The following is a 20,684-nucleotide window of genomic DNA, read 5'->3' as shown; positions in this document are numbered from 1 at the left end:
CTATGAGTCATATACTTTTTGGTAGGGCTTAAAGAATTACATTGAAAGATGGTACAAAGGAAAAAAATGAAAACAAGGGCTACAAAGAGGCCACAAATAATTAAAAACTGAACGAATTTTCTTTAAGTGGCCGACCACCAGCATCGTCCATGAGATTTTCTCCTTTTATTTTTTTTCTCACCTTTTCCAGTTGTTGTTGCAGTGTTACAATATCATCTTCAAGTTGTTTAATTCTCTTATCTCGTACTTCTACTTCATGAACTAAACGATCCTTGACTTTTTGAAGCTTGGCTTTGTGCTGGTGATGTTTCTTATTATAGTTTCTATAAAAAGTAAATTTGAGTAGGCACACCTGAGCACAGTTAACATTCATTTTTGCCTCCCTAATATGTACCTTTCTTGGGTTTCCCTTTCTTGCATATATCAGCGGCCTGGCCCCAGATGTGGATACTTATCCTGCCTCACATCTCCTTGCCCCGACATGGGAGAACAGACCAAGGACAACCCCCTACATAACACCAACTTTAGTCATCTCTGTGGACTGAAGTATCTGGCTTATCCTGGTCTTGAACTGAAGGTTCTGGTATAGCTTTAGTATCTGAGTCTAATTAGGAAACTCCTTGATTTCTGATCCTTTACATGCAAATTCTGTCTTTTTTTAAAAAAAATTTATTTTAAAAAGATGACCGGAAAGGGGATCTTAACCCTTGACTTGGTGTTGTCAGCACCACGCTCTCCCAAGTGAGCTAACTGGCCATCCCTATATAGGGATCTGAACCCGCAGCCTTGGTATCATCAGCACCGCACTCTCCCAGGTGAGCCAAGGGGTGGCCCATACATGTAAATTCTGAATCCTGCTGCACTGATTCAGTCATTAATTTAAAAATTCCTAGTTCTTGGCTATACCCTTGGACACTGATATACCCACTTCAATCTTGTCTAATTTCCAGATAACTGGGCCTGGTTCTTGGTCCTTGCATTGAGTCTGGACTTGTAAATGCCAGTTCTATATAGGTCCCTGCTCAAGACTCTTAATCTGATTCTGACATAAATCTAAGATACCACCAATAAGCACATAAAAAGATGCTTAACATCATTAGCAATTAAAGAAATGCAAACCTAAAGTATAAGGTGCTACTTCACACCTACTAGGATAACTAGAATAAAAAAAGGCAGATAATAACAAGTGCTGACAAGGATGTGGAGAAATCAGAACCCTCATGCACTGCAGGCAGGAATGTAAAATGGTGCAGCCTCTTTGAAAAACAGCCTGACAGTTCCTCAAATGTTAAAACATATAGTTGCCATATGACCCAGCAATTCCACTCCTAGGTATACACTTAAGAGAAATGAAAACATATGTCCATACAAAAACTTATACACAAATGTTCATAGCAGCATTATTCATAATAGCCAAAAGGCGGAAACAACCCAAACTTCCATCGACTGATGAATGTATAAACAGACTGGTATATCCACACAATGGGCTGTCATTCAGCCACAATGGCTCAGGCTACAACATGCATGAACTTTGAAAGCATTATGCTAAGTGAAAGAAGACAGTAACACAAGATCACATATTATATGATTTCATTTATATAAAATGTCCATAATTGGAAAATAGAGAGAAAAAGAAAATAGAGTAGCAGTTGCCTAGGGCACTGAGGGTGGGGTGGGAAATCAGGGATAGGGTGTTAACTAAAGGGTATGGGGTTTCTTTTTGGAGTGATAAAATGTTCTAAAGCTGACTATGGTGATGAATGGACTACTAAAAGCCACTGAACTTTACACTTTAAATGGGTGAGTTGTATAGTATGTGATCTCAATAAAGCTGTTTAAAAAACCAACTAAAAGGGCTGGCTGGTGGCTCACTTGGGAGAATGTGGTGCTGATGACACTAACGCCATGGGTTCGGATCCCTACATAGGGATGGCTGGTTAGCTCACTTGGGAGAGTGTGCTGCTGACAAGTCAAGGGTTAAGATACCCTTACCAGTCATCTTTAAAAAAAAAAAAAAAAAAAAAAAAACCAACCAAACAAAAATCTTTGTTACCATTTCAAACTACTATAACAGATAATCAGAGTAAACAAGAAAATAGATTGAAGCCACCATCCTACCACTAGGCAAACACACCTCGTTGAGAATGACTGCTTTCCCACTTAGCATATTGTTATTCAGAAGATGCTTTAAATTAAAAATAAGGGAGAAGTTTTACTTTGAACCTATTAGGCTTGATAACACTGAATTACTTTAAACCAGGATTTCTCAGCCTCTGCACTATTGACATTTTGGGTGAGATAATCACTTGTGTAGAAGGCTGTAATGTCACTGTAAGATGCTTAGTAGCACACTTGACCTCTACCCACCAGATGCCAGTAGCCATAGAATTATCTCCAGACATTCCCTTGACCTGGGAGGCTGTGATATTGAGAAATAAAAGTACATATTTGGTCTTCATCCCAGGTTTCTGGCAAAAAGCTCCTAAAACCCTTAGAATCTCCTCCAGATTGATAAGTACATTTTGCACACTTATGAAATGACTAGGTGGTTGGAGGCCCCTAGACAGCTTCAGGATGGGAGGCTGGTCACTGGAAAGACCAAGGCCTGATTAAAAGGGCTGAGACTTCAGCCCCGTCCCCCAACCTCCTGGGAGGGGAAAGGGGCTGAAGGTTGAGTTGATCACCAATAACCAGTGATTTAGTCAATCATGCCTATGTAATGAAACTTCCATAAAAACTCAAAGGAACTGGGTTCGGGGAGGAGTGGAGGGGGCTAACAGATAGCTGAACCAAGGTCAGCAGAGCAGAAAGAAGGAAAAGAGCCTAGTCCTTAAGGATACTACTGAGGAGCTGAATCAACCTCAATAATCACCTTCCTCTAGATTTCTTGTCATATAAGAAAAAAAAATTGTCTAAAATATTAGGTTTTCTGTTATTTGTGGTCAAATGCATCCTGATATTTTTAAAACAGAAAAACTACTCTAATACCCTATAGCCCCTGACTTCTCTGAATGCCTGGAAATTTGGATAATGCCTTTTTAACCAAAACAAAAAATCTGAGGAACTTAATCTCCTCTTTGTCACTGTAGACACTTGAGGGCACAGTCACTGAGGCCTGTAATGCTAGGCAGTTCGCATATATCAGCTGTCTGATCTTACTTGGTGCCCTAACTCAGTAAAAGGCAACTAATTTTTTCATGACAGCACCTTTGATTTTAAAGCAGAGTGATGAAGACTGTTTATCTTCTCTATGAATCAGGAGATGGAGGCTATACAGTAGAATTAACTCAATGGGGTTGGGCTGTTCAAACCCTGCAATGGACTGGCCCTTGACTGGCTTTTGGGACACCTCTAAACTCTTGGAATATGCTGCCTGATGAGAAAAGTCTTTGTATAGCTGGGGCCTCAGGCCACACCAGATAGTTATGCTCACAGCGGAACTTATGGTGAATTCATTTCTGTTCACTTAGGGCCCTGGGCCACTGGGGGAGAAGGGGCTGAAGGATGAATAGTTGAGGTCAGTCACTGAGGTACTCCACGTCTATGTGACAGCCTCCACTCCCTCAGAATTCCTGGACACCAAGGCTCAGGTGAGTTTCTTTGGCTTGGGAATACTTCTTAAGTGTTGTCACACATGGTTGCTGGGAAACTAAGTACTGTACTTCTGGTACTCCTGCACCGGGAGAAGAGAACTGGAAGCTTGCTTGCGTCTTGTCTCTCCTGGATTCTGCTCTATGAGCCTTTTTCCTTTGCTGATTTTAATCTGTATCCTTTCACTGTAAGAAACCATAACCACGAATATAACAGCTTTTCCGAGTTCTATGAGTTGTTCTAGGGAATCATGAAACCCGAGGGGTGTCTTGGGGACTCCCAACAGAGAGCAGTTACTTCTACTCAGAAGAATCTGACCCCAGAGCATGTGATCTTCCCACGATACCCCACTGCTATCGAACTGGCAAAGGTAGGCAAACAGATTGCTGATTTCTCCTAATGAGATACTTTGTTTTATACAAGAACTAGGAACCAGGTGGGATGGGAAGAACAAAGCAGATTTATCTAGATGCTAATTCTAGTCAAACTAGGATGAAAGAGCTACTCCAAGAGAGTCCTATGTCCTTGTAAGTTATGTCTTACCCTTGTTAAGTGTTTTTGCAAGACTCCTCCATTTTCCAGAAGAGTCCCCCTCTCTTTCTCGTTTGCTAAGGTTACATAAAAGAATCATTTAGCTTGTTTTTACCTAAGAAGATTAATTTAGCTGGTAGCCAGATACCAAGCTGAGAAGTTTGGATTCCTGCAGGCCAGAGGAATTCATACCAGACTTAGATAAACCCTGTCAGCCTAGGTGGCAGTGACTAACTGCTGGAGTTGTCCCTAATCCAATTCCTCCTTCTATCATTATAGATCCTCTGATTTTTTGCAGGGCACAGGGTTGCCCAGTATAAGAACTACATTTTCTGTCTTTCCTTGCTGGTAGATACAGCCATGTGAATAAGTTCTGGCCAAAAGAATGTGAATGGAAACAGTGTGCCTTAATGGAAAATGGCATGTCCTTGCCTTCTCCCCATTTTTTTCCTTCTTATTGATTGGAATGTGAATATGGTAGCGAACTATCTTGAATTATGTGGATAAGGGCAACATGTTAAAGATGCTGGAACTATAACAAGATAGAAGGAGCCTAGGCTTCTGACACATTGAGCCACCATACCAATTCTGTACTGCTTATGTCTGCACTGTTAGATAACAGGAAAACTTCTCCCTTTCTGAAGCCATTCTTATTCAGGGTCTTTGGTAGAGCTACTCGCCCTATATCCCAATTAATGGAGTTGCCTGTAGATACGTGTGTTCATAAACTGTCTCAGGCCCATTTAGTTCTATGGCCCTTGTAGCACCCAATACATAATATGAGGCACACACTTTTGCCAACTGTGTTCCCAGTTACCACCACTGTGACTTAGATTCTTTACAAGGAGATGTTTCCACTTCCTAAACGTTCTCATTTTCCTTTTTACTAGGAATGGTTGGAAAAAAGATATCACCAGGTTTCAGCATGCTATGGTCTATAGCTTCAGAGACGTAACATCTAGCAGTGTGCAAACATCTAACCTGTAGTCCTCTGGGTTTCCCAGCTGTTCACAGCTTTCACATCATTTGAAACACAACATGTACTTCTGAAATTTCTTTCACTTATCCTGTACGGGGATATTAAAACCCAAGTCTCTAGCTTCCCATGCCAGACAGCTTCTGTCTCTCTTATTCTACTATTTGAATTATTAAAAAGCAAATGTATTCTTTAAAGTAAAAGGATAAATTATAGAAACTTTGGGAAAATACCCAATTCCCAATATGATCAGCATTATGATATTGTATTTCCTTCTAGTCTTATTAACAGCTTTTGTTTAAACATTGTCTAAATTAAAATGTTTATCTTACACTCTTTTCATTTATCGTAAGCATTTTCCCATGTTGTTATCTAGTATTCATAGCTACCATCCTTTACAGCAGTATTACGTTCCGTTAAGTGAACGTATTATACATTACCTAACTAGTCTCTTATTATTTGGTATTCAGGTTTTTCTCCATAGTGTTATGCATGATTTGAAGAGTATGTTGCTGCAGTACAGCTGGTGAGAGTGTAGAGCATTTCCTTGCCATTGCTGGCTCACTTGCATGAAGAACATGTAGATTTTCTATTTACTTTTGGCTTTGTTGACTATTAGCATTATGAGGCCACACAATACTTATGTTCTAAAATGTAGGGACAACTTTTAACTGTGTTTAAGTAAAGCCAGATTGTCTATTACTTTGATTTCAAAAAGGCAAGGAATTTGTTCCTCTGGAAGAGTGATTGGGAAAATATGTAAAAAATAAGTATTGTCTGTAAAGCTCAGGACTGGGATCAGGGGAATGAAAAGAAAAATGAACCTAGAGTTTTGACAATTCCTTCCATTTGTAATTTTCAACCCTGAAAGCACACTAGAATCACATGGGGATGCTTGTAGAAAAATACGGATCCACAGGCACGATGCCCACAGATTCTGATTTAGTTCATTCATGTTGGAGCCCAGGACTGTGTACCCAGGGTCAAGACCCACTGTTATAAATGCTGTCTACAAATATCATGGAGAAATATTAAGCCTCACTAGCTATCAAAGAAATTCAAAATAAAATGACAAGTAACTTCTGATTATAAGTGCACATAAAAATAATAGAATATGTTGAGCAAAAGAAGTCAGGCACAGAAAGATTACACGCAGTATGATTCCATTTGGATGAAATTCTAGGAGAGGCAGAAATCAGAACAGTGGCTACCTGGAGGGAGGTGGGGGAAGGAGGAGGTACAAATGACTGCAAATAGGCAGGAGAGAACTTTAAGGGATAGTGCAAATGTTCTGTATCTTGATTAAGGTGGTGGTTATATGGGTGTATATGTTTCTCAAAATTCGTTGAATGATACGTTAAAAAATCTTTGCGTTTATTGTATGTACATTATTCCCCAATGAAAACAAAGCATATTGGGGAAAATTTCATCAGTCTCCCTCCCCCATCAATAATAGCACCCAATGCTAATGAGGATGTGGTGAAATTGTTACTCTTATATAACAATGGCAGAAAAATTTGGTAGGACTTTTCTGAATGTTTGCCAATACACTTTAAGATCCACAGTTCTATAAAAATAAATTTTAAAATGAAAAATATATATACCACAATGACTTTTCCAATGTTAATTTGAACAGAAATACTCAACCATCAGACCAGCAAGTAATTCTTAACTAAATTAGGGTTGTGTTGTGAGGGTTGATTCAAGCAGTCCTAGAGTTAACCTGAGCTGTTTTGCTAAAGTCCTGCTTGGCACTGACTGCTGCTCAAGGCATGAAATATACTGATTAAAATAGCGTGGCTTCTTAACCACAGGTCCAAGGAGTTTTGTGGCAGTTTGTACCAGCATGTCAGCACTGTTTATTGATAACACTGAGAATGATGATTTGTATCTGGTGCTAGTGAGATCTTAAGAAGGCTCTGCTCTTGAGGCAGGTTACATAGCATGAATATGCTTATGTGACCAGCAGAATACAAAACAAAATCTCAGCTGAGACTCCATTTTGGGGGCCCTGGTTCTGAGGTATGCAGTGCACATACAAGTGGCTCTTGATCTGAGAGAGGAAGTGCATCGAGCTACAACCCTTACAGAGGGAGCATCATTATAGCTCTTGCCTGACTTCTCCACACCCCGTGCTGTGAGACACCCATGAGCTATGATGCATATCCTTCCTCTAATGCTATTGCTATACTATACCCTTTTCCTGCAATGAGCTGTACATATGTAAGCACTGTCATTTTGGGTTCTCTTAGTCTTCTTTAACAATTGAACCCTGTTTAACTGCCACTGTTAGTGCAAGGGTGTATCAACCTTATGAAATATTATGTTTTATGAAAATAAGCAAATTTTTAGATAGCAAAGCACAATGCTTATGAGATGATATTGGAAAGAGAATATAAAATTTTATCTAAGCTATGATAGTAAAATGATAAAATTATGTTTATTGACAAGAGACTAGGAGTGAACATGGGAGGAATTCTGGGTAAATTTTCTTTCATTAAAAAATCTGCAATGTTGTTTTATTATTTGTGAAATTAAAAAAAAAATTAACTGCCTAAAGACCAAATGTCATTATAATTTTGGACAAGGAAATTTACCTTATATGTGTATATAAATATCATATATGTAATAGATATATATTATATGTCATTATATATAACATATATTAATAATATTCAGTGTCAATTCATTTGGCAAGCATTGTGGCATTTTTATATACTACAGATGTAGCACTTCATTCTCTCTCCTTCCTCTAATAGCAGGATATAATGAAGAAAGAGCACTGTGTAAGTTATCAGAGGACTGAGTTTCAGTCTTAGATTTTTGGCAGCATGAACTGAACCATGTACACTCCCTTTACCATGGTTTCTACATTTCTCAATATGATAATCAAAGCAAGAAAATAAATACCAATGACTGAAAAATATTCTTTGCTGTAAAGCAGTAAGCAATGGTTTTTAAATCATTAATACCATCAATACAGGAGGTGATAAGAACATAATAAGAAACTCAACCTACAGAAGGAATAGAGCAGAAGACTATAGAGCAAGGAGCAGAGAGGTGCGTCATGAAGAACATAAAATAAATAAACATAATAATAGCACTTACTATGTGCCAGACACTGCTCTGAGTCAGTGCTTTACGTATATCCACTCATTTAATTCTCACAAGAACCTTCTGAGATAAGTACTATTATTTTGCCCATTTTAAAGATGAGGGACCTCAGGCACAGAGTGGTTATATAACTCGCCCAAGGTTACATAGCTAGTTTCTAACAGAACCAGGATTTGTACCCAGGCAGGTGGCTCCAGAGTCCATTTTCTAAACTACTATGCTACGGTTCAGAGAGGAAGAGAGCAGATGGAATCTGGTAGAACGGAAGAAGCGGTAGAGAGTTCAGGAACATACATTTTTATTGACTGTAGATAAAAAGATGAGTAAGACCATGGCCCATGCCCTTGAAGAGGAAGACAGGTAGGTGAGGAAGACAGGTAGCAAATGTGGCAAGTTTTGAAGTCCAGAGACCCATGTACAAAGGGTCATGGGGACATGAAGAATGAGCACCTCATCTAGCCCAGGTGGAAGGTGTCAAGAAAGGCCTCTTAGAGGAGGTGACTTCTGGTCTAAAAATTATGAGTTGAAATGAAGAGTTGAAATGGGGAGAGGGTGGTCCTGGCTAAGTATGTGAGGGGGGAAAAAGCCCAAAGGCAAGGAAGGAGGGTGTATTTTGGGAAAAACAAGTTAGATAACGCAGAGCTCAATAAATGGTAATTCCTTTCTACCTCCTTCTCTTGGGATGAAGCCGGGCTCCACATCTCCCTATGTGTAGAACTTCAGAAACACAGGAAAATCATGCTGGCCCTCTTGAAAAGTAGCTTAGTGAGCATCCCACTGCTTAGCCCTGGGCTGGCTCAATAAGAAACAGCTATTCTACAGTTTTCCTCCAAAGGGAACTTGTTTTTGTTTACCTCATATAGGCATCAAGCTGCTTCAAAAATTGCCCATATTCTTGACATAGGGCTTCTTTCTCTTGCTTTAACCCAGATAGCTGGTCTGACAATTCCTGGTTACTCTTGATATGCTGAAAAATATTAGAAAAATAAGTAAGACTACTCTATGCTGGTAAAGGTAGGATACTGACAGAGTGTAAATTTGCCAAGTCTTTCTGCTGAAAAGGCTCATAGTTACTCCAGCTTCTGAGATCATAGTAGCTTCATGCGATTCCTCTACTTTTAGATTCCCTGAAAGCCAGAAGCTGTTTTCCTTGACTTTTGTTCCCCCAGCCTTCCTAATAATTTTGTAATATAATTCCCTATGTTAAAAAGTGAAAGCTGTCGTCCTGACCTAATCCTAACAAAGTATTTGGTTCTAGAAGTGGCTGCAGTCAAAAGAAACTCACAGTTGGGGATCTGGGATTGGTTATCTGACCTGGTCAGATCTGAAGGTAGTATGATCTTGTCACTAGTACTATTAATCCACGGCAAAGAGTTGATTATCACTTATAGTGACCTGTAATGAAGTGCTTTGGGAGACCACATGACTGGTACAAAGAATATTACAGTGAACTTGAGAACTGCAAGGACTGTGGGGTGTGCTGGCCACATATGACCGACCATATTAATGAGCTTAGAAGGAGAAAATGGCCAGTTTGTAGATTTAATTACTAAAAAAAGGCACAGTGAGAGAACCAGAGAGCTTCTATGAGTGCCCAAAAAGAAACCTCTTCTCTCTTGTAGCCAGAAGGCCAGTGTATCAAAAAATCAAATCCCAAGTTTCATCAAGAGGATTGCAGAAATACAGTACAAATTGGTTTCATAGCCTTGCCAGGTCTCTTATGTGAAAAACAAGGCTTTGGGAATGCATAGAAACCTGAAAATTAGGCATGAAGACATCTGAGAGGACTACAATGACAATGAGTCCTGTGCACCTCTGAATTCTACTGATCTTTCTTGCCAGTATAAGCAGTCCTTCCTCTGCTGTCTAACGAGATTAAGCACCCTTGCTTTGAAGACTATTGATTTCACCTTGTAAGAGGATGCCTATTGTCCTGAAGACCTGCCTCAGTATCACTACCACTTCTTAATACCTCTAAAACCCATAACTAGAGTCAGAATCCAGCTCGCCATGGGGAGTGGAGGTTGAGTATAGGAACTAATCTAGGATGGCCAAACTGAAAGAACGGCAAGATTTTGCCAACTTCAATTGGCAGAAAGCTGAGGAATAAATTTGTTTTTTTGGACTTTAAAAAAAACTTTGTTTAATTGAAACATAATTGATTGTACATATCTGTGGGGTACAGCATTGAATATCAATACCTGTGTGCAATATGTGATGCTCATATCAGGATAATTAGTATATTCAACATTATACAATGTAATCATTTTTGGGGGGGGCTTTATCAATTTCTTGCTAACCCTCTCTCTCTCCCTCCCCCTTTCCCACTTTTAGTGACCTCAGTTTTGTTCTCTCCTTTTGGGAGTTTAATGAACTATTGTGATTGTTGTATCTTCATTTTTTAATTTGCTGATTTTTTTAGTTTCGACTTATGAGTGAGGACATGTGGCATTTCCATGCCTGGCTTATTTCACTTAACATAACTTTCTCTAAGTTCATCCAATGTTGCTGTAAGTGGCAGAATTTAATTCTTCTTTTATGGCAGAGTAGTATTCCATTGCATATATATAACACATTTTCCTTATCCAGTCATCCATTGGTGGACAGCTAGGTTGGCTCCAACTCTTGGCTGTTGTAAATAGAGCTGCGACAAACATGGGAGTGGAGGTATCCCATTGACATGATGATTTCCATTTCTTTGGGTATCCAGGAGTAAGACTGCTGGATTATGTGGCAGTTCAATCTGCAGCTGAAGAAACTCAAAACTGTTTTCCATAATACCTGCACTAATTTACAGTCCCATCAACAGTGTAGTGTAGGAGGGTTCCTCTTTCTCTGCAGCCTTGCCAGCATTTGTTATTCTGTCTTTTTGATAATAGCCAGTTTAACTGGGGTGAGATATCTCAATATGGTTTTGATTTGCATTTCCCTGATGCTTAGTGATGTTGAGCACTTTTTCATGTGTCTTTTAGCCATTTGTATATCTTCCTTTGAGAAATGCCTATTCAGCTCCTTTGCCCATTTTTCATTTGTGTTACCTTTTTTTTACTCTTAAGTTGTTTGAGTTCCTTGTATTTTCTGGATATTAATTCTCTGTCAGATGCATAGTTTGCAAATATTTTCTCCCATTCTTGGTAGGTTGTCTTTTTACTGTTAATTGTTTCTTTTGCTGTGCAGAAGTTTTTTAGTTTGATATAATCCCATATGTTTATTTTTTATTTTGGTACCTGTGCATTTGGGGTCTTATACATAAAGTCTTTGCCCAGTCCTCCTTCCTGAAGTATTTCCCCTATGTTTTTTTTTCAGGAGTTTTATAGTTTCTGGTCTTATAAGTGTTTAATCCACTTTGAGTTGATTTTGGTATATGGCAAGAGATACAAATCCAGTTTCATTCTTCTACACACGGATGTCCAGTGTTCCCAGAACCATTTATTGAAGAGGAATTCTTTTCCCCAATGTGTTCTTGGTGCCTTTGTCAAAGATCAGTTGGCTGTTAAGTATGTGGGTTGATTTCTGCGTTCTCTATGCTGTTCCATTGGTCTGAATGTCTGTTTTTATGCCAGTACCATGCTTTTTTTACTGTAGTTTTGTAGTATAATTTAAAGTCAGGCAGTGTAATGCCTCCAGCTTTATTTATTTATTTATTTATTTATTTATGCTTAAGATTGCTTTGGTATTTGGGATGTTTTGTTTTCCATATGAATGTTAGGATTGTTTTTTCTGTTTCTGTGAAGAATGTCATTGGTATTTTGATAGGGATTACATTGAGTGTGCAGATCACTTTGGGTAGTATGGACATTTTCACAATGTTAATTTTTCCAATCTGAGAACATGGAATGTCTTTCTATCTTTTTGCGTCCTCTTTAATTTCTTTCAGCAGTGATTTGTAGAGATCTTTCACCTCCTTTGTTAAATTGATTCCTAGGTATTTTATTTTTTTGGTGATGATTGTAAATGGGCTTGTTTTCTTGATTTCTTTTTCTGCTAGTTTATTATTGGAGCACAAAAACACTGATTTTTGCATGTTGATTTTGTATACTGCAACTTTACTGAAATTGTTTATCAGCTCTAAGAGTTTTCTTGGTAGTCTTTAGGTTTTTCTAAATAAATAATATAGGATCATGTCAGCTACAAACAGGGATAGTTTGACTCCATTTCTTCCAATCTGGATGCCCTTTGTTTCTTTCTCTTGCCTGACTGCTCTGGCTAATACTTCCTTAATTATGTTATATAGTAGTGGGGAGAGTGGGCATCCTTGTATTGTTCCCATTCATTCAGGATGATATTGGTAGTGGGTTTGTCATATATGGCTTTTGTTGTATTGAGATACTTTCCTTCTATACCTAATTTGCTGAGAGTCTTTATCATGAAGGGATGTTGAATTTTGTCAAATGCTTTTCTGTGTGTATTGAGATAATCATATGGTTTTTGTCCTTGATTTTGTTGATGTGGTGTATCACATTTATTGACTTGCATATGTTGAACCATCCTTGCATCCCTGGGGTGAATTCCACTTGACTGTGGTGTATAACTTTTTGATGTGCTGTTGTATTCTGTTTGCTGATATTTTTTTGAGGACTTGCATGTAAGTTCATCAAAGATATTGGCCTGTAGTTTTCTTTGTTCATTGAATCTTTGTCTGGTTTTGGTATCAGGGTGATGCTGGTCTCATAGAATGAGTTTGGGAGAATGGCCTCTATTTCACTTTTTTGGAATAGTTTGAAAAGAATTGGTATTAATTCCTCTTTAAAGTTTTAGTAGAATTCAGCAGTAATTTATCTGGTCCTGGGCTTTTCTTTGTGGGCAGACTGCTGAGTACTGCTTCAATCTTGTCGCCTGCTATTGGTCTGTTCAGGTTTTTTATTTCTTCTTAGTTTAGTCTTGGTAGTAGTTTGTATGTGTTGAGGAGCATATTTTCAGGGAGTCATACTAGGGAAGAAGGAATATAATGTTGAATAGGCCAAATTTATTGATATGAATGCACTTACCAGAGATTCAGGATTTAATGTGTTAATATGAACATCTTAGAATAACTTTAATAGTTTGGTTGGTTGACTGAAACTTGGACTCAACAGTGACCTATATTAAATTAAACTTCTTTGACATATGGGAGAGGAAGGAATCCAAAGGCTTTGGCAGATAGGAAATTTGGAGTGGATTTATCATGGGTAACCTGCTTACCAATCTCATAACCATAGGGATTCAGCAGACACCCTCTCCACAAGGCTTTACTAAATACTTTGAGCAGCAGATTCCTTGAAATGCTCTATAATGCTAGCTTGCTGAGGATGTTGGTGGGGGTGCCAACATTGAAATGGCTTCCTGATTTCAACTGGAATGATGGTACTATAGAGTGTCAGAGGTCAAGTGGCAGTGCTTAACCCCCAGATACAAGGTGGGCATTATCACTGTTAGTAGGCAATAGGGCCAGAGATATAAATCAAATGGTTTGACTCACAGCAATCTGGTTGTGGTTAGTTGAATACAGTGATTATAGGACTAAAATAGACAGGCAGCCTATTACAGTCTTACTTGAGTTGTATTTTTAAATAAATAAATAAATAAATAAAAACCTGTGGGTCTGGTGAAAAGAAGCCTAATTTAAACAAAAAGAATGGAGAGTAATGATCTCTTCTTGCTCAATTCCTAGACGATTCACAGATTGAGTCCTTTGAATGGTGGGAATGCCAGGTTTTCTTTAGGAAAAATCCTCTGATACCGTCACAAGTATATGATCTCCCAAACCTTCCCCAAAGAGACCTTTGATCTTTTATCAAGGTGACTTAGCCTTGGAGAAAGGGAGTTATATAGAGTTTTGGGGGATTACAGTACAGTGGCTCTGAGTCAACACTAACACCTTGGAATCTTGGAACCCAAAACACCACTGAGCTTCACAATTCAGAGTGGGGGGCTGAAGGAAACCACGTGAAAAAATGGAATTAAAACTCAGTGTTGAATCACTGTTGGTCTGCAGTGATTCAATGGCTCAGTGTATGTTTTACAGTTAGCCTAGTGTACTTGTGACTCTCCCCAGTGGTTATTTCCCCAATTCTTGAATGCACAGTCAGAACAGACAATCTGGAATAGCAGATTCTCCATAACGGCTTTCTGACCTGAGGAACTGGGAGGCTAATTAATGGTAGAAAAAGCCAAGTGTTTGGAGATGATTCTTTAGATTCTGGAATCAACATATACCACACTTGCTCCTCCAAACACATTTATCAAGTAACCTTTGAGACTGCAAGCTTTTAGTGGTGCCTAAAGCAATACATCTTGGTTGCTTCCAAGTTTGGGAAATTATGAATAAAGCTGCTATAAATATTCATGTGCAGATTTCAGGATGGGCATAGTTTTCCAACTCCTTTGGGAAAACACCAAGGAACATGATTGCTGGATCATATGACAAGAGTATGTATCATTTTCTAAGAAACTACCAAATTGTCTTCCAAAGTGGCTGTACCATTTTGCATTCCCACCAGCAATGAATGGGAGTTCCTATTGCTCCACATCCTTGCCAGAATTTGGTATTGTCAGTATTCTGGGTTCTAATAGGTATGTAGTGGTATCTCATTGCTGTTTTAATTTGCACTTCCCAGATGACATATGTTATGGAAGCTCACCTCTATTCCTAGCTTAGTTTTTATCATGAATAGAGGCTGGATTTTATCAAATCCTTTTTATAAAGGTGAATGATGGTGTTCCCTCCAAAATTCATGTTGAAACTTAATCTCCAATGCAACAGTATTAAGTGGTGTGGCCTTTGGGAGATGCTTAAGTTATGAGGGCTCTGTTCTCATTAATGGGATTAGCACTCTTATAAAAGGGCTTGAGACATAAAGGATAATTACTATTTGTAATAATGAACATGCTAATACTATTGATTTGATCACCACATATACACAAATAATGATAATCAACACTGTACCCCCCAAATATGTATAATCAATTATTCTTCAATTTAAAAAGGGGGGCTTGAGGTTGAAGAGAGTGCCCTCTTGCCCTTCCATTCCTTCTGCCATGTAAGAACACAGATTCTCCTCCCTCTGGAGGATGCAGCAAGAAGGTACCATCGTGGAAGCAGAGAGCAGACCTCACTAGACACCAATTCTGCTGGTACCTTGATCTTGGACTTCCCAGCCTCTAGAACTGTAAGGAATAAATTTCTGTTCTATATATATTACCCAGTGTCAGGTATTTTGTTATAGCAGCATAAATGGGCTAAGACAGCATCTGTTGATAGGATCATGTGCATTTTCTTCTTTACCCTGTTGATATGGTGGATTATATAATTGATTTTCAAATACTTAACCAGCTTTGCATACCTGAGATAAATCCCACTTGATTATAATACTTTTTTTATACATTGTTGGATTCAATTTCCTGATATTTTGTTGAGGATTTTTTTTTTTTTAAGATGACCGGTAAGGAGATCTTAACCCTTGACTTGGTGTTGTCAGCACCACGCTCCCCCAAGTGAGCCAACTGGCCATCCCTATATAGGGATCCAAACCTGTGGCCTTGGTGTTGTCAGCACCACGCTCTCCCAAGTGAGCCATAGGCCAGCCCTGAGAATTTTTGTTTTTATATTCATGAGAGATACTGGTCTATAGTTTTCTTGTAATGTCTTTGTCAGATTTTGGTATTAAGGTAATTCTAGCCTTACAGAAAGAGTAAGGTTAAGAGTAAGAGCAAGCTTCCATCTTTTGAAAGAGACTGTAGAGAACTGGTATAATTTCTTTCTTAAATACTTGGTAGCATTCACCAGTGAAACCATCTGGGCCTGGTGCTTTCTGTTTTGGAAAGTTATTAATTATGGATTCAATTTATTTAGTAGATATGCTTCTATTCAGCTTGTCTGTTTCTTCTTGTGTGAATGTTGGCAGATTATATCTTTCAAAGAATTGGTCCGTTTCTTCTAGGTTATCATATCTGTGGACATAAAGTTGTTCACAGTATTTCTTGTTTATCCTTTTACTATTAATGGGATGGACCTATAGTGACATCCCCTCTTTTACTTCTGATATTTATAATTTGTGTCCCATCTCTTTTTTTCTTAGATAGACTGGCTAGAGACCTATAGATTTTATTGGTCTTTTCAAAGAACCAGCTTTTGGGATCTCTGATTTTCTCTATGTGTTGATTTTGTTGAATTTTCCCATTTTGACTTGATTGACTTCTGCTCTAATTTTTATTATTTCTTTTCCTCTGGTTACTTCAGATTTAATTTGCTCTTCTTTTTCTAGTTTTCTAAGGTGGAAGCTTAGATTATTGATTTTAGATCTTTCTTCTTTCCTAATACATGCATTCGATGCTGTAAATGTCCCTCTCTAAGCACTATTTTCACTACATCCCACGAATTTTGATGTTGTATTTTCATTTTCAACTAGTTCAAAATATTTTAAAGTTTCTCTTGAGATTTCTTCTTTGACCCAGATTTTATTTAGAAGTATGTTGTTTACTCTCCAAGTATTTGAGGGTTTTCCAGATATCCTTCTGTTACTGATTTCTAGTTTAATTCCGTTATGGTCTGAGGGCAGACAATGCATGATTTCTATTCTTTCATAGTTGTTAAGGTATGTTTTATGGCCCAGAATGTGTCTATCTTGGTGAATGTTCCATGTGAGCTTGAAAAGAATGTGCATTCTGCTGTTGTTGGGTGAAGTCATCTATAGATGTCCACTATATCCAGCTGATTTATAGTGTTGTTGAGTTCAGCTACATCCTCACTGATTTTCTGTCTGCTGGATCAGTCTATTTCTGATTGAGGGTTGTTAAAGTCTCTAATCATAACAGTGAATTCATCTATTTCTTCTTGCAATTCTATCAGTTTTTGCTTCACACATTTTGATCATCTGTTGTTAGGTACATACACAATAAAGACTGACTAGTCTTCTTGGAGAATTGCCCCTTTGTCATTGTATTAGTCTGTTTCTGTTGCTTGTAACATAAATACCTAAAACCGGGTAATCTGTAAAGAAACAATACATCTCGCCTGCAGTTTCAGATGCTGTGAAGTCCAAATTCCAGGGAACACATCTGGCAAAGGCCTTGGTGACAGCGATGTAGAGGTCTCACAAGGCAGAATGGCAGAGCAGAGACAGAGCTAACTCCTCACTTCTCCTTTTAAAACCCTCTGAACCACACCCATGACCACTATCAAACCATCAATATATTAAGCCATTTACTAGGACATGGTCCTCACAATATAATCACCTCTTCAAGGCCCCACATTTCAATTACCATAATTGAATTTACCACCCTCTTATCACTGTCACAGTGGGGGTTAAGTTTTTAATACATGGACCTTGAGGGACACAATTCAATCCACAGCGGTTATTCTTCTTTACCCCTGGTAACTTTCCTTGCTCTAAAGTCTGCTCTGTCTGAAATTAATCTAGCTACTCCCACTTTCTTTTGATTAGTGTTAGCATATTTTTGTCTATCCATTTACTTTTAATCTACATGTGTCTTTATGTTTAATGTGGGCTTTTCTTGTAGACAACATAATAGTTGGGCTGTGTTCTTTGATCAACTCTGACATTCTCTGTCTTTTAATTGGTGCATTTAGACCACTGACATCTAAAGTGATTGATATAGCTGAATTGATATCTACCTTACTTGATAGTGTTTTCTATTAGTTGCCCTTGTTCTTTGTTCCTATTTGTGCTCCATGTTTTTCTGCCTTTTGTATTCATTGAGTATTTTATCATTCCATTTTCTCTCCTTTCTTAGCATATCAGTTGTACTTCTTTTTACTTTTTTTAGTGGTTGCCCTGGCATTCATAACATACATTTAAAACTAACCCAAGTCCACTTTTAAATAATGCTACACCACTTCACAGGTAGTGAGAGTACTTTATAACAAAATAACCATGATTCTTCCCTCCCGTCTGTTGTATCATTGCTGTCATTTATTTCACTTACACATAAGCATACCTAAATATGTGTGTATATATATATACACATAAAATAATTATATATATAGTGCACACAACCGAATGCCTTATTGCTACTATTATTTTGAACAAACTGTTGTCTGTCAGATCAATTAAAATAAGAAAAAAAAAGTTTTTATTTTGCCTTCACTTATTTCTTCTCTGATGCCCTTTCTTTAAATAGATCCTAGTTTCTGACCTATATAATTTACCTTCTCTCTAAAGAACTTTTTAACATTTAAAAAAAATTTTTTTGAATCAAAATTGATTATACATATTTTGGGGGTCCAACATTGAGATATGTTGATAAAATCAATATTACTAGCATATATATTGCTACAAATCATACTTATTCTTTATGCCCCTTGTCCAATCTCTCCCTATCCCCCTCTCCCTCCCCCCTCCCACCACTGATAACCCTAGATTTTTCTCTCCTTCTGAAAGTTAATGGTTACTCTGTTGATTTCTTGCTTAGATGATCTGTCCAATGCTGAGAGGTGTGATCAGTCCCCCAATATTATCATAGAGCAGATGCTTCTTCTGTCACTCTGGAATGAGCTTGGTGGAGAGGGACATCCTCTTCTTTTCTCTATCTCTGCTCGTGACTCTCCTTGTGTCAATGCATTCCAATGGCTGGCAGACCATCTGTGTGATAGTTGTGGCATCTAGCTGCTTTCATGGCAGCCATGGTTACTGTGGTGGCTGTGGTGGGCCACCTACATGGAGGTGATGTTTTTGGCATGCTCCTTGGTGCTGGCAGTGTGCCTGGTTTTGAGGGGTGTCCAGGCCCCAGCTCCATCCCTCAGGTCCACAGGCAGGCCCCGAGGCACTGGCACAGTGTGCCTGGTTAAGGGGAGAGGGGTCTGGTCCCTGACTCCATGCCTCAGGTCCTTGGGTGGGCCCCAAGGCACTGGCATGGTGTGCATTTTTGTGTGTGGGGGGGTCTGGTCCCCAGCCTCATGCCTTGGGCTCTAAGGCGCTGGCACAGTGTGCCTGGTTGTGTTTGGAGGGGTCCAATCCCCAGATCCATGCCTCAGGCCCCTGGTGGGGGGCCCCGAGCTGCTGGCATAGTGTACCTGGTTGTGGGAGGGGGGTTGGTCCCTTGCTCTATCCCTCAGGTCTCCAGGCAGGCCCCGAGGTGCTGGCACAGTGTGCTTGGTTGAGGGGAGAGGGGTCTGGACCCCAACTCCATACCTTAGGTCTCTGAGCAGGCCCTGAGGCGCTGGCACGGTGTGCCTTGCTGTGGAAGGGGGGTCCGGTCTTCGGCTCCATCCCTTGGGTCCTCAGGTGGGCCCCAAGGCACTGGTGCAGTGTGCCTGGTTGTGGGAAGGGGGTCTGGTTCCCAGATTCATGCCTCAGGTCCCCAGGGGGGGTCTCGAGGTGCTGGCATGGTGTGCCTGGTTGAGGGGAGAAGGGTCTGGTCCCTGACGCCATGCCTCAGGTCCCTGGGTGGGCCCTGAGGTGCTGGCACGATGTGCCCCCTTGTGGGAGGGGGGTCTGGTCCCAGCTCCATCCAAGTCCCCGGGTGCACTAGAGGCTCTGGCAGTGTGTCTGAGCCAGAACTAATTTTTTTGTCCTTTGCTTACTTCTAAAGTGGGGGAACTTCCTGTTGGGACCAGTACTTGAGCTCTGTGGTTGAGCTAAATTGTGCTTGGCTGCTGCTTCCTGAGGGAAGGCTTTTTGTGCAGCACAGGTTATAATGGTTGACTTTATAGGTACTTGAGGCTCTCCAGAGACTCGGTGCACCTGGGTTGTGTAGTAACTCGGTTGTGGGCCTGAGTCTTTTCATCAAACTGCACCCCATGCAATTCTATTTGTTTTTTTTTTTTAAAGATGACCGGTAAGGGGATCTTAACCCTTGACTTGGTGTTGTCAGCACCACGCTCAGCCAGTGAGCTAACCGGCCATCCCTATATAGGATCCGAACCTGTGGCCTCGGTGCTATGAGCACCGCACTCTCCCGAGTGAGCCACATGCCGGCCCTCACCCCATGCAATTCTATATTCCTGACCTCTGAGTGGTCCTACGCTGTGCCCCAGTGTTCCCCCGGTGGGCCCATCTCTCCCATGACCCGTGCTGCAAGCAGTTCAATGACTCACCAGCCTCTGAATGGCTCCTTTTTTTTTTTGGTGTTATGGCTCTTCACTCCTATATGTGTCCACGGGAACCCTATTAGTGGTCTTGCTGTCCTGGGGGCCACCACAACCCTCTTCTCCCCTGCCTCCATGCAACTCCATCTGAAGGGCACAGCTGCGGCTTTTGCTGGCTCCCGCTCCATGCACTCAGCAGTCTTAGCCTTAAAGCAGCCACAGCATGAAATGGTCAGAGGAGTTTTTTCTTTCTCTCATCGTGGCTTCTCCCACCTTCATGTACTCCGTAGGTCTCTCCTCCTCTTCCCCCGAGCTCCAGCAGCCCAGCTAGGCTGATGTTACATTTTTATAGTTGTAAATTGATTTCTGGGAGAGAGTGAGGCTGGGGACCGTCTATTCCACCATCTTGACCAGAACTCCCTTTCTAATATTTTTTCATTTCTTTTT

General features: G+C 39.8%; 1 protein-coding gene across 1 annotated transcript in view; it reads right to left on the bottom strand.

The window, feature by feature from the left end:
- The window catches only part of CCDC30 (coiled-coil domain containing 30), a 121,042-nt gene that overhangs the window by 8,858 nt on the left and 91,500 nt on the right, over positions 1-20,684 (bottom strand). Inside the window, 2 exon segments of the mRNA XM_063105740.1 lie at positions 182-323; positions 9,067-9,179. Of these exon segments, the coding sequence (XP_062961810.1) occupies positions 182-323; positions 9,067-9,179 (255 nt within the window).

The sequence above is a fragment of the Cynocephalus volans genome, chromosome 8 (assembly GCF_027409185.1).
Source record: "Cynocephalus volans isolate mCynVol1 chromosome 8, mCynVol1.pri, whole genome shotgun sequence".
NCBI lineage: Eukaryota > Metazoa > Chordata > Mammalia > Dermoptera > Cynocephalidae > Cynocephalus > Cynocephalus volans.
Note: the sequence above shows the minus strand (reverse complement) of the source record. Positions and strands in the feature narration are given on the sequence as shown.